Genomic DNA, 20,709 nt, shown 5'->3' on the forward strand with positions numbered 1-20,709 from the left:
CAAGGAGGTGGTCTGTGTAGCTGTTACATTGTATGCACCCCTCACTTTTCATTCATGGTCCTTACTATGTTGGTTATACAGGGTAAGGAAGATGACTGGTTAGTAAATGCTACTTTTCCTAAATGTAGCTATAGATATGAAATTGTATCAGAACTTCCCACCACCGAAGCCTCTGCCTTGAGAAGGTCCCTTTCATTGCCTTCAAGATCAGTCAGCCAAGTGGTAGTATTAATATAAGAACAGATTTATGGTGTCCTATTAGGAAGACAGTCATTGGGATGTTTTATGAGAATTGCCGGAGCAAAGCTTAGCTACCTGGCGACGGATATCCTCCTTCTTGCTGGTCCTACTAAGCCCCTGGGTGTTTTAGACAAATTTTAGACATCTATTCACTACTATAACATGGCAACTAGGGATGAGTGAATCGACTTCGGATGAAACATCCAAAGTCGATTCGCATAAAACTTTGTTCTAATACTGTACGGAGCAGGAGCTCCGTACAGTATTAGAATGTATTGGCTCCGATGAGCCGAAGTGTTTGCTTCGCGAAGTCTTGCGAGACTTCACGCAATAACTTCATAAATTAATTTGTACTGTATAAAAACATTTCCGAAATCGGGTTCAGTAAGGTACCACTTGGAACCGAACCCGAGTTCGGGAAATGTTTTTTTACAGTACAAATTAATTTATGAAGTTATTGCACAAAGTCTCGTGAGACTTCGCGAAGCAATAACTTCGGCTCATCGAGCCAATACATTCTAATACTGTACGGAGCTCCTGCTCCGTACAGTATTAGAACGAAGTTTTATGCAAAACAACTTTGAATGTTTAATCCAAAATCGATTCACTCATCCCTAATGGCAACCAATACACATTGAAAAATCCAATATTACAATATTTATTTATAGCCAAATAACATTTAAATAAACATAACTAATAAAAGGAGTTTTCTAGGATTTTTTTTAACTGATGGCCAATCCTCCAGATCGGTCATCAGTACATGATCAGTGGAGGTCCGACACCCGGGACCTCCGCTGATCAGCTATTTGAGAAGGCAGCCATGCTCGCGGTAGCGCTGTGGTCTTCATCAGCTCTCCAAGCACAGCGCCGTACATTGTATAGTGGCCATGTTTGGTATCGTGCTCAGCCCCATTCACTTCAATATGGCTGAGCTGCACCTAGGCCATGCGACTGATGAACCTAGGCCTAGGCAGAGCTACTGTGAGTGTCGGTGCCATCTCAGACAGCTGATCAACAGGGGTCCCGGGTGTCAGAGTGTCAGACCCCCACCGATCAGGTACAGATGACCTATCCAGATGATAGGTCATCAGTATAAAAATTTGGGAAAACTCTTTTAACTTTTCCAACTTTTAGACCTCCACAGGACTTTCTGTCAAAGAGCATAGATCTGAACGGACAAAAACCGTATTCAGATGTATACCATGATGGGTACATTGACTTTCTTTGGACTCATTTTTGCCTGTTTTCCATCCCTTTCTGGCTGCCTGTCGCCAGGGAATTCGCTGATAAACCAGGTACAATGTCTCAGCTGAATGATACAGTGGCTTTCATTTAGCGATCTATTGCATCATTCATGAGAAATACTTTTAAACCATATATATATTTATAGTTAAGTGCACAGAAGGCGGGCCCAAGCCACTCTGTGCACCCTTTCCCCTCCTGCTTCCTGTGCCAGCTCCTCCCTCTTCTTCTTGATTGGCAGGGCCACGCGAGATGACTATGCAGGAACCTGGCCCTGTCCATCAAGATGGAGAAGAAGGAGCGGGCAAAGGAAGCAGGAGGGGAGAGGGTGCACTGAGTGGCTTGGTCCCACCCTCGGTGCACTTTACTGGTATTGTGTCTGGTTTACCAGTGAATTTATGGTTCACAGACGCCCTTTAGGTTTAGGCAAGTCCTGCTCCCCTTTCTATTCACTGCTATGAGACTGAAAATGTGCTTACTCGACTATATCCGTGAACAGAGAGAGCCGCGCATGCGCTGCCTTCTCTCCCTTCCCAGTGGAGAGTGACAGGGCCCTGTTATTGAGAAGGGAGACAGGACCTGCACCCATCGCACGTTTATTACATATCCTTTTGATGTACCATATAAGCCCAGGTGGGACAACCCGTTTCAGTGTATTACACCTACATTTTCAGGAGGTAGGCCTTAAAGGGGTATTCCCATCTGAGACAATGGGGGAATATCGCTAGGATATGCTCCCATTGTCTAATAGGTGCGTGTCCCACACCTACACCGAGAACTGAGCGGGGAAGGTGGTGGCCGGAGGACCTCGGGTTTTCCAGCGTCCGGCCACCACCAAGCGCTCTCCTCGTAGTAGTGAATAGGAGCGCACCACACTTGCGCGGCCACAGCTCTTATTCATTTCTATGGGACCAACGGAAATAGCCGAGCCAGCAGTGGCCCCATAGAAATGAATGGTGGGCGGCTGCGCAGTGCGCCTTCCATACCTTTCGGGGCTCCGTTCTCAGTGTAGGTGTGGATCCCAGGGGTGGGACCCGCACCTATCAGACAATGGGGGCATATCCTAGCGATATACCTCCATTGTCTGAAATGGGAAAACCCCTTTAATTAACAGACACAATAAAGAGAAACCTGATACTTACGTGCGTTTGAAGGCAGAGCGGATATCTATGTCACCGGCAGTGTTGACCTCTGGATGGATTAAAAAAAAGATTAATTAGATTTATAAAAAAGCAAGGCCCAGCATGGAAATACAATTTACCAGGACAGGTGTATTTATTGTCCCTAGTGACATCACATCCAGCAGTCATGTCACACGATGACATCATCAAAATGTGTGTGACTTATCTATGACAGCCAAACTGAGGACAGGTCAAAGGCACACGTGACTTGTATTGTGGTCTATGGTGGCAAGGTCATGTACAATTGCCACGTTAGGTTGCAGGTCCCATCGACAACTCATGGCTGCAATGGGTTAAACCTGACTGGGTCTTCTTTTCCTAGTTTTCCCAAGTTTGGGTCGGTGGATCCCCTAAGTCCTGCCTCAAAGCATTGCAGCTACAGCCCAGTATCTGTGCCCTAATAGTATATTATGCAGGGCAGCGGTTGTGGAACCCCTGTGATCCTTGCGGCTGCTCGGTACTCAAACACATCGCGGCCACGTCGTGTGGTCCTACCCGTATAAGAATTATTTTTTTTTTTTCTGGTGTATAATTGAAGATTTCCGTGAAATTTACCATTCACGTTTAAGTTAAAGTTGCAGCTGTCAAACTTGTCCTTGCTGGATACTTCACACCTGTATCCTCCGGCATAGGTGGTCTTGGCCTTGATAATCTGGATCTCAAAGGTATAAATCTGAAAGCAAATGGAAGACAGATATGCGTTTACGGATACATCCGGGATCTGCCGCTTGCATTGTACAGTACCAGCAAAGTGGATAAGATTATAAGGAATCCTATACACACATTCTGATTTGCCCAGGAACCAGGGAATATGTGTTCAGTTTCCCTACAGCGATACCATAGGGAAAGCAAAGCATTACATATTGCCCATTAAACTCAATGGATTGTGTATAACACAGGCACAGGACTTGCATTGCAAACTGCAGTCAGTTTTCTAGCTCAGACAACCCCTTTACGTTCTAGCAACCAATCAGCTATTAACGACGCAAGGCTGGCAATGGCGCAGAGGGCACGGCTAGTTAGGAGTGGATCAGATAATGTCGAAGAAGTTGTGTTTGAAATTTAAAGTTAGGGCTTTTTTTTAACGTTTCCGTTCAGGTTTTTTTTACAGGTCTGCATGCGGAACCTTTCCCTTCAATGGGGCTTGAAAAAAAACGGAAATGACTCCGTGTGCATTCTGTTTTCGTATGTCCGCATGTTCATTCCGCAAATTTTTTTAACATGTCCTATTCTTGTCCGTTTTGCGGAGAAGGACAGGCCTTATTACAATTTATCAGCAAAAAAAAACGGATGCAACACAGATGTCATCCGTTTTTGTTTTTTTGCATATCCGTGTTTTGTGTACCGCAAAATACATACAGTCGTGCATCCTGCTAGGAGGGGGAGCTCCAGAGCAACCTGAGTGTGGAGAGGAAGCACCAGCCAGAGCTCATGCTCCTGTTACAGATTCTCCAGAGAGATCACTTATTTTTCTGCCTCAAGTGAAGTCTTGAAACGTTTAGCAGCAGAGTGAACAGCTAAAACCAGCATCTCCAGACACTGCTGCAAGGTGAGGGACTACAGCAAAGACACCCATCACCCAGAACGTTACTAGGCCAGTATGACCTAGGTGCTAAATTGCTACCATCCAACCTGCCTCCATATTTCTTACTGGTGCCACAGAAGTTTTGCACTTGAAATCAGCTGCTATTGAATGTATTTGAAGTTCCATGTTGCACTCACAGTAGTAAAAAGACTTTGTTATGTTTAACTCTGGCTTCATTCTTTAGTACTACATTTCCAATGCACTGATCCTCAGGGGATACAGCGTGACACTACACTTCATCAGGGCCACTACCACTCCTATCCCCTGCACCGGCTCCTTCAGGGCTCGCTGCACACCCCCCCACCAGTAAGCTGTTGCAGAGTGGCTACTGTGCTGGAAGTAGACCTTGGAGATACCAGTGCTGCTCCCAGTCACTTCAATAGGAGCAGTGCTGCAGTTACCAATTCTGTCCACTAGGCAATAAATGATTGTGTGCAGTTCTGGCGCCAACTTCCGGCGCTGGAGCTACCCTTCAACAGTGTATAGGTGGAGATGCGATGTGTCAGACCCGTGACAATCAGATATTGATCCTTAGGATAGGCCATCCCTTATGAAAATTATTAATGGCAGAGGTCTCCATGCTAAATACAAGAGCCTAGGAGACTGATCGCACAACCCGGTCACCGCATCTAGGGTTACTGTGCAGCACAGACCTTAACTTGCTCTGGTTCCTGGAATATTTACCCAAAAATAGCAAACTCAATTAGATCTCTCTATTCTAAGCGAGTGCTACAAATAATACCAGCACGTTCCAGATAGAAAATGCAAAACCCGGTCATTAGTCCAGTCGTGGGTTTCTATTCTGAGCCATAATCAGCCCACATACGTGCATTAATCATGACTTAGTGCATGCTGTCCTGCCTGTAACCATGGTGAGCGGGACCAGAGGTAGGTGACTACATTGGAATTCAAATTATATTATATTGCAAGCATGTCCTGTGATTATAATCCAATTACTGAGTAATGGAAAACTACTTGCATTCGCCATTCTGAAGCATATTTTCTTAGAAGTCCTTGTTGTATCTTTCCCCTGTTATTCCACCTTGATATGTAGGAATGATTTCACCACTGGGTGTTACCATTTCTTTGCACTGATTGGTCAGACACGTTCCTTTAAGAAGTGGACTGGTAACACCCTGATGTTTGTGCATTTCCAGCAGCAATTAAAGAGAAACAATATCAAGAGTTCTAAGGGTACTTTCACACTAGCGGTATTCTTTTCCGGTATTGAGTTCCGTCCTAGGGGCTCAATACCGGAAAAAAATGATCAGTTTAATCCTAATGCATTCTGAATAGAGAGCAATCCGTTCAGGATGCATCAGTTCAGTCCCTCTTATGGTATTTCGCAGCATGCTGCGGTATTTTCTCCATCCAAAATTCCGGAACACTTGCCGGAATTCCATGGAAATGCATTGACGGATCCTAACAATGCAAAGGTGAAAGTACCCTTATAAAAGATGATCCAGAATCCAACCTTTCAAATTTCTACCGTCGATGGTAAGTAATCTCTCCCTTTACCTTATTGTTTCGGTCGTACGTCTCAGAGATCTGCAGGTGTTTGCCCACTTTGCTGGACAGGTCCATCCATTTGCCCTTGAACCATTTCACCACCGGTTTCTTCAGTAGGTTGGCGCCACTAACCTTCGCAGTGAATTTTATGTTTGCCCCTAAAGGGTGAAATTAAATTGTACAGATGAGAAAAATCCATGGCTTTCTAGTATAATACAATATAGCAGGCAGCAGTACTAAGAGACTGACCAACAGAGACTTCTCCATCAACTGGTCTCTCCATGAAAAGGCCGATGTCATCCTTGGGAGCCTCCGGTGGTGGTGGTGCGGGAGCTATGAGATTGGAAAGAGATAAGCATACAGGTTAGATTACCATTAATGGTAGCAATGCTAAAGTGCTGGAGTATCTGGGGAACCAGTGGCAGAAAGAACTTAATATATATGGATTGGTGGCGGGCTGGCATCAACATCGGGCAAACCTCAGCAGATGCCAAGGTGGACTGGGATCGAGGAGTCAGAGGAATTATGGGTGAACAATCTATATGCTTATCAGGCTGACACCTAAAACATACTCATTAGATTAAAGTGAGTCGAAATGGGTGATACTGATTTCGGCTACTTTCTGTCTGCCACAATTGTGACTGGCTAGGTTGGAAAAGTTCATCCTTGTCAACTGACATAACGTGTAAGGTATGATCGGCCATGTGTTTGCCATTGTGCTGAAGGACCAGGGAGACAGTTTAGTCTGAGACATTGCTGACGGGATCGTTCGTAATAATGATACTAAAGACGACTGAGCAGCTGATTGCCATTGTGTTGAAGGACCAGGGAGTCAGTTTTGTCTGGCACGTTGTTGGTGGGATCGTTCGCATGAATGATCCCACGAAAAACTGATTGACCAATCGTTTGCCATTGAGCTGAAAGACCAGGGAGTCAGTTTAGTCTGGCACGTTGTTGGTGGGATCGTTCGTACTAATGATACCATGGACAACTGATTTGCCATTATGCTGAAGGACCAGGGAGTCAGTTTAGTCTGGCACGTTGCTAGTGGGATCTTCATATGAATGATCCCATGGATGACTCATCTGCTGATCATTCGCCATTGTGTTGAAAGACCAGGGAGTCAGTTTAGTCTGGCACGTTGTCGGTGGGATCGTTCGCATGAATGATCCCACGAACAACTGATTGACCAATCGTTTGCCATTGAGCTGAAAGACCAGGGAGTCAGTTTAGTCTGGCATGTTGTTGGTGGGAACGTCCATATGAAGGATTCCGCAAACAACTGATCAGCCGCTTACTCCCTCATGTGTATGGCAGGCCTAAAGAGCATTTGTCAGCATGATCAAGCCTCACACATACCGCCTGGTAGGGTTCATCCTGCTGAGTGCAGCGACCACTAATTAGGATCAGTTTGTTGAGAAATTAGTACTTTTATGCTAATGAGATGTTCAAAGAAATTAACGGCAGGCCTGGCCACTTAGAGCACCACTTCACCTCCGCCTTTCCACCTTATCCACTCCCTGTCTCCATCTCATTGACAGGGCCAGGCTTCATCAATGTTCTGAAGCCTCACCCTGAAATCTGGCGAGAGTTCAATCGGTGCATGCAAAGTAGATCTCTGAAAGAGCGGGATTGTTGCACTCAGCATGATCAACACTAGAAGATGCCTGGTTTACTAGGGTTGATCATGCTGACATGTTAAATACACAGTCTTATAAAGTCCTTTCTTCCCTTTACAGTAGAAAAGGTACAAACCTTAGTGTGCAACCACACGGTGCAGTTGTTTGGCACTTGAAACGCAGCCACGCAGCGAATGAGTACCGTTCAGCCATATGGGTTCTGATAAACTACTAAGACCGCACTGTTAAAGGGATTGAGAGCTGAACCTGGACATATCCCCTTCTTCCCCCACTCAGCCCCTCTGACATTTCATGCTCCGATGCTCTCCCTTGCCCTGCACTGAATCGCGCAGGGCAATGGCTTTTTCTGAAGATCTGGTGACGTACCGGGCTCTACATAGATATGCTAGGTGGAGGCTTCTTTCTAGCAGTGAACCCGGTGATGTCACTGGCACTAATGGGCGGGCTTTAGCACTGCCCCTAGCAGCGGTAAAGTCTGCTCAGCAGTGCCATTGACATCACCGGGAACTCTGCTAGGTGGAAGCTTCCGCCTAGCAGTGTAAAAATGCAAACAAAAAAGAAGGAGCATTGGAGCATGAAATGCTCGGATGCTCATGTCACAGGGGCTGAGTGGGGGAAGAAGGGGATATGTCCGGGTTCAGTTCTGACAACCCCTTTAAGTTGGTCTGTATTGTTACCATTAACAATATAGACCCACTGGACAGTGAGGTATTAATACTTTAATTAGAGCCTGCTTTGGACTGTACGGCCGTGTGGTATTTGAACGTAAAGCAGCCAGATCGAAATTGCCACACAACCGTGCCGTGTGCTCGTACTGACTTTTTTTTTGTCTTCTCTCTGGATCATCGGGGGTTGGGGCTGAGTTCTAAGACTTACCCTATTCTTCCTTCCTTTCTTATGGTACGGGCAGGTAAGTAGAAGTGAAAGATTTGTGGTAGCAAAGCCATCCCAGCAACAATCAGCCGATTTCCAACAATACAGTTATAGAACTGTTGTGTGGTTAGATTCAAACTTTGGGGGAAATTCATAATTTGCCTGGTGTAGAAAATCCACCAGATTTGTGACTTTTCTAGTTGCAAACTGTATTTTATACCTCCTTGGCCAAGTCTACAAAAAGGGGGCACGACGAGGGGGGAGTGAGGGCATCACGAGAATGGGACCATCGGTCCTTGCAAATTCATCATTATTTACGTCAAAAACTGGCATAAATACTTTCTGAAATTTACGGCAGTTTGGAGCTGGAGCTAGATATCAGTCTTCTGCACGGAGAGCCGGAGAAGGTAGGTAATTTAAGACATATCCAAAAGGCTCAATGCCTTGGTTGACCTTGATTTTCCAACTAGTAACTACTATGGGGGGGGGGGGGAACAATTTACCTTACAGGAACCCTCTTCAAAATGTACCTGCTTTGAATGGTAGAAACTATTATAATGCCATATATATATATAGCTAGAATTACCGTCAACAGGTGCCTCATCTTTCTTCTCTCCCTCTACAGCAGGTGCTGGAGCTTCTGGAGCAGGTGCTGGTGCTGGTGCCTCTGGGGCAGGCGCTGGAGCTTCTGGAGCAGATGCTGGAGCTTCTGGTGCAGGAGCTGGAGCATCTTTGGCTTTTGCTACAGGTTTTTATAGGAATTTCAATCAGTTGGGCGCAATAATTTTTTTTTACACTTTGATAAAATTTAACATTTTGGGGTGTCTTACACTGATACCTAAGGATCGGCATGCCTTAGAACATAATACATTGCTAACGAATGCATAATAAATCTCCACTGGACCTTATTGGTCATGATTAGTGAGAGGCTACAAGTAGACATTTCAGTGTTACCATACACAGGGGTTAGTCTTAACCGTGCTGTTAGATTGTAAAGAGGCTGCTAGCAACAGGCAGGTTATCACGGGATGCTGGTGAGATAATTTGGAATATGAATGAAAGAGTTGAAACCTTGATTTACCAAACCACTGAAGACCCTTGTGGCTTTCTACCATATTCTGTCCATGAGGCATATCTTGAAGCTTCTGAGCTCCAGGGTGTCCATTCACCCCGTGCCCTTAATAGTCCTGGTGTCTTCTCAGAGGCTTTCAGGTTCCAGGTCTTGGTTGTGACTTCTATCTCTGCATTCCCTATAGCTATCACCCGTATCTTTTCTACTCAAATTTGACCAAGAGCTTGGATGTCCTCCATGGGTTTTCGTTATAAGACAATAGGTCTTTGCGTCATCTTTCCAGATACTTTTAAACAGATGATGTCCCCTCTCCTGACATGTCTGTTTTAGCAACTGCTTGCATTCCCCATGTAAGAACCATTTTGGAGCATTTATACTTATGACTTATATGTTGTGCTTGTTTCTCTATGACTTCTACTAGAAGTTATGAATGAATTACTAGCAGTTTGCAATGAAAGTCCAGATGGGCATTACCAGTTGGGGGAGTGTTCATGGATTGGATAGTGTCAGACTATGCAGGGACACCTCCCACAACTTTTAACAGCCATCTGGACCTTCATAAACTAGTAGAAGGAATAACATAGGACTAGCACAACATAGAGTCATAAGCTGGGGTGCACCTAGCCTTTCTGCTGCCTGAGGCCAAAACTGAAACGGTGCCCCCCTTCCCAAATGACAATTTCTTAACCTAACCCCTTTGCCACAATGAAAGCGCTCATTGCCCATGGCCCTTCCGCTGCCCCCTCTTGTCCCTACCTGGTACTGTCGCCTCAACTGGCCTCATTGGTGGTGCACCCCTGGTCATATGAATAGATGATGCAGAATTGTTATAACATGGGGAATGCAAGTAGTTACTAAAGCAGACATGTCAGGAGAGGGGACAGGTCCTTTTTAACAAAATGTGGCCAAAACATAGATATAGAAACTTCCAGTTTGAAGATGCAAAAAGTTAAATGGAGTCTAATGGGGAACAATTTGGGAAAAGGCAACAGATCTAGGATTTATTTTTTATTATCTGATCGGAATTAGCCAAAAAAGTAGAACTGTCAAGAAAAATGAGCATTTCCTCTAGCAAGTAAGTACCAATCATGGAAGTACCATGTAACTTGAGCGCTCCCAAAGCCTCAAAATTATTTCCGACCCTTGAAGAAGAAGTCAGTTTTGTTCATTCTGCCTCCCCTACTAATTGTTTAGCGGCAAGCGATGCCATACAACATTACTCCGGATGAAGACATATGAGATAAGTCATCCTATGCCTCCCTGACAGCTGCACAGGAGCTAAAGACGGGCGAGCGTCATAAACACACTATCTGAAATGCTCCTTTTTTTATGATCCGTCTCGGGATAGGATTGCAGTTAAAAAGGGAAACGCCGAGAACCTAAATCCTATAAGTCATGATTTACAGGTTTAGAGTTCACGAAGCAGGCCCAAGAAGATGGAGCTAAAAATGTTCCATTTCTCGGTTATACCTCAACACGAGCTGCTGTGTAAAATATATCTTTGGTGACGGCAAAGGAAGAGGAAGATGGAAGAGAGCAATAGTCTGCAGATTTCCAGAAGGGTTTCTAAGCTGGTATACGTATTATTAGCACAGAAAGTAAAAGGAATATTGTGCAAAAAGGGGAACTTCAAGATTCTGATGGTGCAAGCAACTTTTTGGGTTGATGTGTTCAGTTTCTGTTAGGAAACACAAGTTGACCTTCACCTTATGACCCTCTTAAAGGGGTTGTCTGTTTTCTTGACCCTCACCTATCATCTTACTTTCTTAATGTCTGGTTCACTATGTCAGTATATTACTAATGCATGGATTACCAGGCTACATAGAGATGGGTAAAAAGGAGTCGGCACTCAAGAAGCTCCCAACATGCGATGCCAAGCATGTAGCTGTAAGTCTTACCCTTGAATACTACGGCGCACCTTTTAAACATCTGCGTCGTGTACTCCAATCAATACTGATAGTAGTCATTGTAGTTCCCAGAGTGCCAGTCTCATAAAAGCTCTCATAATGCCAACTACCCACTAAGTCCCAACAGTGCCATCCTCATGGTGAAGCATGGTCCCATAAAGCCACGCTTCCGCACTGACTCCCTTCTCCATGTCCAGCAGTTAGCATGTTACACGTGTGTAGCATCTCAGTGGTTGTTGGTACGTCTTCTTTCTTAGGCATTTTTCTTTTCTGGTATTGAAATCCGCCAGAGGATCTCAATACCGGAGAAAAACGCTTCCGTTTTGTCCCCATTCAATGTCAACGGGGACAAAACGGAACTGAACAGAACGGAGTGCTCCAAAATGCATTCCGTTCCGTTTGGTTGCGTTCCCATACTGGAGAGCAAACCGTCCGGCATGGGATACGGAGCAAAACGGACACACAATGCAAGTCAATGGTGCCGGATCCATTTTCTCGGACACAATAGAAAACAGATTCGGCACCCATTGACTTACAATGGTTTTAGAGACGGATTCGCCATGACTATTTTAAAGATGATACAACCAGATCCGTTCATCACGGATGCAGCCGGTTGTATTATCAAAAACGCAAGTGTTTTTGCTGATCAGGCAAAAACGCAAGTGTGAAAGTAGCCTTATTAGAGACTGGCACAGGAGACAGAGGTGCGCTCAACCAAAGTGCATCATATTGTGACATTAAGTTGCTTAGGTTCTGTGTGTGAATATGCCCCAAATTAGTAATTGTGCCACAATGTTTACACAGTGAAAATACGGTGGTTAGGAAGAAAAAATTGCAACTATTGTACCTAAAACATAAGAAATAAAAAATAAAATAAATGTAATTCTCCCGTATGGTAGATGTGGATCTGGGTGTTATATAACATAGTAATATTCCAAGAGAGTGGACGTTGCAAACAACCAATACTTATTATATGTAACACCTGTTGTAATATATGTTGAATGAATGGATGTGGCCGTTTAGTTCCTACCTGGTTCCTTTACTTTGAGTTCAAACTTCACCTTTGCGGCCCCAGCAATAATGGCGTAGACGACTTCATCTTCGGCGCTAGCCTTGTTGATGGTCAAGGAGTGGCTTTTGCCATCGGCTTTGATGATGTACTTGTCACTAGCGGCGATGTCTACGTTATTTTTCTGCCACCTCACCCTAAGACCATCTTTCTCTACCTCAGCCTCAAAGGTAATGGAATCTCCGACCACAACCTCTGAAGATTTTGGCTTCTTGGTAAAAGCTGTGCATAAAAGTGAGCAAAAGTAGTGGAGTAATACTGCAAAACCATACAGGGAACACTACAGTTCAGAGAGAGATTTGGGGGATCCTTTGGCGCGGTACCCCTAGAATAGGGTACTTGCAAATCGTTATTGCTGTGTAATGTTATCTAATGTATTGTATGGCACCCTTATAGTTTTGTAAGGATCAGTCAGGGATAATAATCCTGACGCTACCCCTGTAGGAAGCTGGGAGAGGGACTTAGGTCCGCCCCTAGTTCAGGCTAGGGCAATGTAGTGTGTTAGCTGAGGAAGTGAGGTAAGCTACATGTGCTCCCTCCTCAGAGTACTAGGCCTACGTTCCAGAGAATCGCAACCTCTGAGAGACCTATACAAAGAAAGAAAGCCATTTCTACTCTCCAGTAGAAAGTCCAGAATCTGCACGGCCGAGCACTGGAGTCGGGTCAGTAAGATATTTGCTGTTTAATGCTGAAACTTTACTGCAGTGAGAGGGACTTTGCTAATACACCCTTTCACACTTTGACACAAGTCCAGCTGTATCTTAATTCTGTACCTCTCAGCTGGGAATTACAGAGAAGTTTTTCAAGAACCTTATTGCCAGCCTTAGATTCTGCCGAGAGAGACTATGGAAAGATAGAGGAAAGGAGTACTACAACCTCAATCCTTGCTTATAGCCATACAACGCTATTTGGGAATATTTGCACTGTGAATTGTACTAATTGGATGTACTAAATTCGGCACTTTAGTAAAGACAGACTTATCTATTTTCTGCAACTGGTCTGATTACTGACTCCATCACCATTTTCCAATCCATCTACATCTCTTGCCTTGCACTTGCACCAAACCCACAATACCAAAGGTACCCCAACCACCATCCTCCCACTGTTCAGCCCTAGGGAGCATCAGTGTGAGGACTGCAACTGGGAACAACTGTTATAGCCAAAGCCACTAAATAATCTCTTGCTCCGCTCCTCCGGGGCTTGTAGCAAGTGTGATCATCTTCGTTTTGTTGTACAAGTTAAGATCCATCAACGTTGGCCATCATATCTTGAGGTCTCCATGTGCAGTATAAACCCACCCATATTAGGCTGCTTTCACACTAGCGTTCGGTATTCCGTTCGTGAGCTCCGTTTGAAGGAGCTCACGAGCGGACCCGAACGCAGCCGTCCACCCCTGATGCAGTCTGAATGGAGGCGGATCCGCTCAGACTGCATCAGTCTGGTGGCGTTCAGCCTCCGCTCCGCTCGCCTCCGCACGGACAGGCGGACAGCTGAACGCTGCTTGCAGCGTTCGGGTGTCCGCCTGGCCGTGCGGAGGCGTGCGGATCCGTCCAGACTTACAATGTAAGTCAATGGGGACGGATCCGTTTGAAGATGCCACAATGTGGCTCAATCTTCAAGCGGATCCGTCCCCCATTGACTTTACATTGAAAGTCTGGACGGATCCGTCCCAGGCTATTTCCACACTTAGCTTTTTTTTGCTAAAATAATGCAGACGGATCCGTACTGAACGGAGCCTCCGTCTGCATTATTATGGGCGGATCCGTTCTGAACGGATCCGCCCGAACGCTAGTGTGAAAGTAGCCTTATGCAGTAGATAATAGAATAAATAGTTTAAGGGTCTCATACACAAAGGCATACAACCCATGTAGGCAGAGCATGTGGATCCATTAGGGCCCTTGGAGGGGACTCCGTTATGGTGGGTCCTATTCTCATTCCTATTGGGTGGTGGGAACCTGTGCAGGACTCCCCTCTACAGAGGAACCTCATTGTTAGCAATGGTTAAACTAGGGGTGGGGAACAAGCTCAAAAGTCTTGAAAGGGGCATAAACCAGAAAAAACACTAGGTTCTTCTATTCTTGGTGAAAAAAACCAACATCATAATTAGGGGCCTTTATGATATTTGTTTTGAGGCATCGTCTCTTCTATACATGCCCCACTGCTACTCACAGTATACATATTTTCAGTTTACATTACTTTCAGACAGAAAATATAATTGAGTGTTGTACATAGGATCTTTTTGTGATTTCATTTTTTTTTTGTATATACTGTATGCATTGGCCCAGTGAATCACTGCTAAAAGTTAGTTTTTTTTTTTGAAGAGTTAAATGTTGTGATTTAATGCTAAAAAACTGTTATCTGTTTATGCACTGTGTACCCCAAAGGGTTGCGTATGGACAACAAAAGTTAACACTGGAAGTGCTAGCCTAGTTTCCAGAGTGATGGGCTGGTCCTTCCCCCTGGTTAGAGAGAAGTCTTAGTTGTGCAGAACTAGAGTCAAGACCTACATGTAGACGCCTTATCCGGGAAACACCATAACTGAGCCTGAACAGTTAACTGAGAGAATACCCTTGGAAAGAGAAAAGAGATTGAAAGAATGTTTACAGCTATCAAGGCCGTGCTGGATTCAGACAGTAAGGTACCTCACGTTTATGGCAATAAGACTTTACTGCCATAAACATTTATTGCTACTGCCTATACACAACTATTGTGAGAAGCCTACTATGTAACATACTTCTGACCCGTGCCTATTGCTGCTATATTAACTACTACAACCATTATCTATTCAGTAAAGAGAGACTAATATTGCAACCAAACAGCTGCCCTCCTGCATTGCACGCATCTACCTAGCATCAAGGGCACCCCACCTAACACCAGGCACGAGCCCCCAAAAGGTTCAGGGTGTGCCCCAAAGGAAGAACGGGTGCGCTCTCCATTCAGCCCAGGGAGCGTTGGAGTGAGAACAGCCACTGTGAGCTACTACCACCCCTATCAGTGTCACAACTACCACTTCCCTCCACCCAGCTCCAGGTACTTTTACATGGGGCATGTACACTGAGGATTTCCTGACATGGAAGTGCAGTGTTTGGCAGTAGCAGAAAGGTGGATCAGATCAGATTTAAGCAAATCTCATCCATGAGCTGCCTGAATAATCAGAATCCACATGGAAATTAACATGACAGTGCAGAATTTTTTAATTTGCAGATTGTCAATTAATGCTGCTTATTTCCACTATGGATTTCACCATTCGTGGCAAATCTGCAGCAAAATCTATATTGAAATTTGATTGTAATTGGACTTTAATGCCTAACGGCAGCAAACTATGCAGTGGATTTTCAACACACAATGTCTACCCATGTGGCCAAATCCTATGGGGGACATTTATTAACATTAGTGTCAGATGCACCACAATTATTAAGAGACACATACCCACTCCCTGCCCTGCCCACTTTTTGGAAAAATGGCAAACGGGGTTCTAAACCGCCCAAAAGTTGCAAAACTTTGCTCATTGGTTACAATAATCAAGACCTTAGATGGAAAATGTGAAACCCTTGCAAATATCTCTTTAGGACCAGGCTTCCTAGAGAGGGTATGCTGTAGAATGGTTGAATGAAGGACTGAATCAAGGCTGCCGTTGCACATGTTAATGCCTATGACCATGAGACTTCCATATGACAAGAGGTTACAACTACAGCTCACAAAAAATTGCCTCTTGCGCCTTTTGGTCATTCCATAGCACTAGTGGAGAAGACAGTCCTACACGTCAACTCTCAACATTGGAAGACTATGCGGAGTAAAAGGATGCGGGTGTCCTCACCAGAGGTTGGATCATGGAACAATATTACATTGGTCAAGTCCAGACCTCAGATCTGGAGATATTCCCCTGCTTGACATGAAGATTGTCCACGCAATCTTGGTTTTATATAGAATTTTATATAGGCTGACCTCTTTACAGGTTTGTCCAGCAGGCACACAGAGACTTTTGTTGAAGTCAGGGTTAAAAAAAAGAGGGGAGCTACTTAGGGTTTCACAAACTTTCTTCATTGATGACCTTAGTTGATTAAACCAAGTATTCTAAGGACTCAGATGAAGTTGAGATCATATAGACGTATATAGATAATTCCATAAGGTTCAGAGACTTTCTCTTCACAACTGTATGTCTCTCTAGGTAATGCCTGGGCAAAAAAAAACCCGCTGCAAATGATACTCGAGTATATACTGTATTGTGGCTACTAGAGGCACCTACATATGAGATTAAAGGATAATTCCACCCAAAATACATGGTTCTCCTAGTAGTCTCTGGTTGCAAGTGTTAACTCTTGCAGAGGAGTTTATTGAATAATTTCCTGATATTGCTGGACTACACTAGTCCATCTTCTGAAGGTGACAATTTGACAACCACTGTAAATTGGAGAAGTCACAGTCTCACCCCTGCATTTGGCATATCTGAAGTGTAATATGATCTTGCTAACTAGCCTGACTTCCAATTATGGGTCAATGCATACGGCACTGCCACATGCAAGGGCCCTGTACGGCAGTCCATGTATTAATGACTCATAGACACTTCAGCTGCCATCATCTGCCTCCCCTACTGTGTCCTTCCCCTTGTAGATTGTAAGCTCTCGCAGCCAGGGTCCTCTCCCCCTCTGAACGAATCTGTTACTAAGTTCATGCTCATTGTACTTTATGCTGTTTTATATGATTTATGTACTGTATACCCTCTCTTAGATGTACAGCACCATGGGATTAAAGGGGTTATCCAAGACTAAAAATGGCCTCCCAGAGTGGCCAACTTGCGGTGGTCTTCATACTTACCCTGACGCTGGGTTCAGTCTACATGGCTTCACCGCCGACTCTTCTCCTCCCTGCTGTGCTGAAATCAACATCCTGTTGATGGGGGGGCACATTACTGCTGCAGCCAATTTCTGGCGGCAGCTGTGACTTTGCTCCCCTTGTATCCCAAGACCATTTGTTGTGACGCATGGGAAGGAGGTCACCACTGCAGCCAGCGATTGCCTGCAGAGGTCACGTCCACCTCCTCCCCGGTAAACAGAATGTTGATTTCAGCGCAGCAGGGAGATGAAGAGCCATCCGTGGAGCGGTGGAGACTGAACCCAGCGGCCGGGACCAGGTAAATATCATCGCCACCGCGAGTCGGCTACTCTGTAAAGGTCTTGGTTAACCGTTTTAACAGCGCTCTCAAAAAAATGATAATAATAATGGTGTCTATGTGGGTCACCATATTCTCCTCCAAAGGTATCAATAAAAATAAAAATTATGAGTTTGTGGCCTCCATAAGCCAAGTCAAGGGTGACCTATCCGGGTATTAGGGTGAGAATCCAAGTTCTATGGGCTATCAGTCAGGTTTACCATCAGGACATTCAGGGCCCCAGATTTTATTGCCTAGGGGTCCAGAGTGAGCAAATGCTAAACTTTCTGTAGGTCGAGATCATAAAGACTCAGCACATGGAAATTACCCAAGTAATCACAGCTCAGTAGAAAAATCAGCACTGTGGTCCTTTATTCTTGGGGTCAGTGGGGGACCCAGATATCGGACTCAACAATCATGAAGTAATTGCATATAGTAGCAATATGCTGTTTGAGATGGAAAAAACGCTTTAATGATCATACCATAGATGACTATCATAACACTTAATACCTGGGGGCTCAGACCGATGTCAGCTGCACTTAAGCCAAAATACTTGGGAAAATTTTTAAGCTGAAGGCTCAGTGCATATGGTTAAATGCCGGCTCTGTTCATGAGCTACACGTTAAGTGACAAGGACAGGATCCCATCCTGTGCTGGCACATCTTCCAAAGATTGAATCCATACCTGTCCTCAGCTCCTGCTCTGATCTGTAATATGGCCGTATACGCAGAGCCTAATATACACTGAATAAATCTATTAGAAGCATATTTCTCAAATAACAATCCTGATTCTCAACCAGATTACACAATTTCCTCAAAAATTGTCCATAAAAAACTGTCTATGCAACCTGAATCAATGGATGAATCAAACACATATTAAGAAGGCAGCAAATTCAAGTCCAAAATAGGTTTGCAATTTCTTGGAGGACAGGGATTAAAAATAAATAAATGGGCAACTTTAAAATCAAGATATCTCTTTGCAAAAACAGTAAAAGTGTCCCCAAAACAGGGTCACAAGAATCCCAACTTGTGTTCATAACCATGATGGATCAGTTATTGAACGTGTCCCAACTAATAATGGTTAAGGAACCCCCATTAACATTGATGTCTATTTGGTTTCCATCGGGGTTCCAGGATTCTTGTTATCTAAAATATCAGAACCCTTGATGGAAGTCTCAACAATAGCTGGTCCATCACAAGAAAGTAGACGCTTTTCTACAGTGGGGGGCATTTAAAAAAAAAATACAAATCCATGATGTGCTCTACAGGGCACTGTTATTTGGTGCAGCACTTCTCAAAGTAGAAGGACAGTACCTCTGCATGCATTATTGTATAAGTGACAATAACCAAACAAAACCCAACAATTTCCATCACCGACTCTCATATTTGTCCTCTAATAAGTCCATGCCAATAGAGAAAGATTTTTCGATAGATCTTCAAAAGGGTTCCTCTCCAACAAAAGACCACAACATGTCAATCAGACCTGTCAGATCTGTGTAGAACATGGTGGTTTTGTTCCATGTTTTCAGTGGTACCATCTACCCATTGAAAACTCAAGATTTGAGGATCCCCAGTTGCCAGATCCCCAGTCATCAATCAAATTTTTATGATATGTCTGATTCTATTTGCTGGGCACCCTCATAAATTCTTATGAAAATTGCACTCAGTGCTCCTTTCACCCATCTAGAAGTCAACCATTTTAGAGTTTAGTGATCACACTGATACTTCTTAGACCATGCTAATTGTAACCCAGTCAACATATATAGATACCGTACATGTATATGTGCAAGACAGATGAGAAGATTCTAAGCCCAGGCATGCCTGTTAACACTGAATGTCATAGGAAGGTCACTCATCCTAAGACAGTCCAGACCAATGTGTCCTATTAAATTAGCATCCTCAAAAGCCAAGATGCCATGATCTCCCATGCATAATATCTCATGCGTTACTTCTACATGCTTCCCCCCAGAGCATGTTGTCACCTCCCCACATGTCCCATGTACCTGTTTTCTTAACAGGCTCAGGCATCCTGGCTCAGCCTGCAGAAGACAAAAAAGTCCAACAAGAAGTTTGCAAGTTGCAGAAGAACTAATCCAGTCCGTGGTGGAGACTGGTATGAAGCTGCTGGATTCTAACAGACCCCCCTTAAAAAAGTAAGATAAGGAGAAACCCTTGGTGCTCCACCCCCCGACACTCTCTCCTGTTGTCACACAGTCCTGTCACCTTCTAGGCAGCAGACCTCACTTGACAGGACATATCAGCTGGGATATATATAGCAGAGCTGCCAGTGCCTTGTTGTTTGACCCTATGATCCTGGTGGGTTTTTGTATAGATTTGAAGTCTATGCCAGGCAATTCTCTTGCCAAGAGCGGTTTTACTTGCCCGACGGCAGGTAGCACATATCTCGCCCGTGTTACTATGAGTCGCCCTGTATCAGCAGTGTCACCGGAGTGTTCTCCGTCCTCGCTGATTGAAGCCACCTTGCTGAAAGCTCCTGTCATTTTGTAGCTGACCTTTTATACATACAAGACACGTACACAGTGTATAGAGATATTTCAAGACCCGCCAGGCCAGAGACAGAAATAGTTGAGGTCCCATGGTCCGCCATTTTCTCTTCTGTCCATGCTTGTAGCATGTGATGTGAGCAATGAAACAAGTTGGATTAAAGTTGAGGGACAATTGTTGTGTTGTAGGTGTCTGGCCTCCATGGCCTACATTTACTAATGCTGTGTGATATTTAGATAGCATGACGGCAGTCTCAAGGCGTGCCAGATTTATGGCAGTGGTGCATGCCGTTTGATAGATTTGGAACTTTCTAATAGAAGCTAGAGACTTTTCTCTTCTCTTTACGCCTTCGTTGGGTTATATTTGGACACTATTTTGAGGGCAATAATAAAATTGGCACAAAATACGATTCCAATAAACCCTGCCCACCTTCGAGCAGAGAAAATAATTGAGCGTGGCGGTCATTCATAATTAATGAAACGTGGCACAAACCACACCAGAAATAGGCGCACTAAGTTTAGTAAATATGGGCACTAGAGTCACAGTGGGCTGCCTTAAAGGGGTTGTCTAGGATTTTGATATTGATGGTATGCTCAGGACAGGAAATCAATATCAGATTGTCGGAGGTGTGACGCCCTGCGCTCCTGCTGATCAGCTGTTCTGCAGTAACTCCAGAAGTTGGCGCCAGAACTCCACAGCTCCATCCGTTGTGCAGTGGACGGAGCTGGTAATTGCAGC

At 44.5% G+C, this 20,709-nt stretch overlaps 1 protein-coding gene across 3 annotated transcripts in view; it reads right to left on the minus strand.

The window, feature by feature from the left end:
• Window positions 1–19,618, minus strand: part of MYBPC3 (myosin binding protein C3) — a 101,078-nt gene extending 81,460 nt beyond the window's left edge. For 2 of the 3 annotated variants that reach the window (XM_044269497.1, XM_044269496.1), the window contains exons 1-8: window positions 19,470–19,618; window positions 12,280–12,540; window positions 8,857–9,012; window positions 6,007–6,090; window positions 5,767–5,915; window positions 3,219–3,336; window positions 2,625–2,673; window positions 316–357 (exon numbers count right to left, since the gene is read on the minus strand). In XM_044269497.1, the coding sequence (XP_044125432.1) occupies window positions 316–357; window positions 2,625–2,673; window positions 3,219–3,336; window positions 5,767–5,915; window positions 6,007–6,090; window positions 8,857–9,012; window positions 12,280–12,540; window positions 19,470–19,494 (884 nt within the window). In that variant the 5' untranslated portion in view covers window positions 19,495–19,618. The remainder of the gene's footprint in view (window positions 1–315; window positions 358–2,624; window positions 2,674–3,218; window positions 3,337–5,766; window positions 5,916–6,006; window positions 6,091–8,856; window positions 9,013–12,279; window positions 12,541–19,469) is intronic. The other variant, XM_044269498.1, reaches the window with a different exon arrangement.
• Window positions 19,619–20,709: the final 1,091 nt, after the last annotated feature.

The sequence above is a fragment of the Bufo gargarizans genome, chromosome 10 (assembly GCF_014858855.1).
Source record: "Bufo gargarizans isolate SCDJY-AF-19 chromosome 10, ASM1485885v1, whole genome shotgun sequence".
Classification (NCBI taxonomy): Eukaryota; Metazoa; Chordata; class Amphibia; order Anura; family Bufonidae; genus Bufo; species Bufo gargarizans.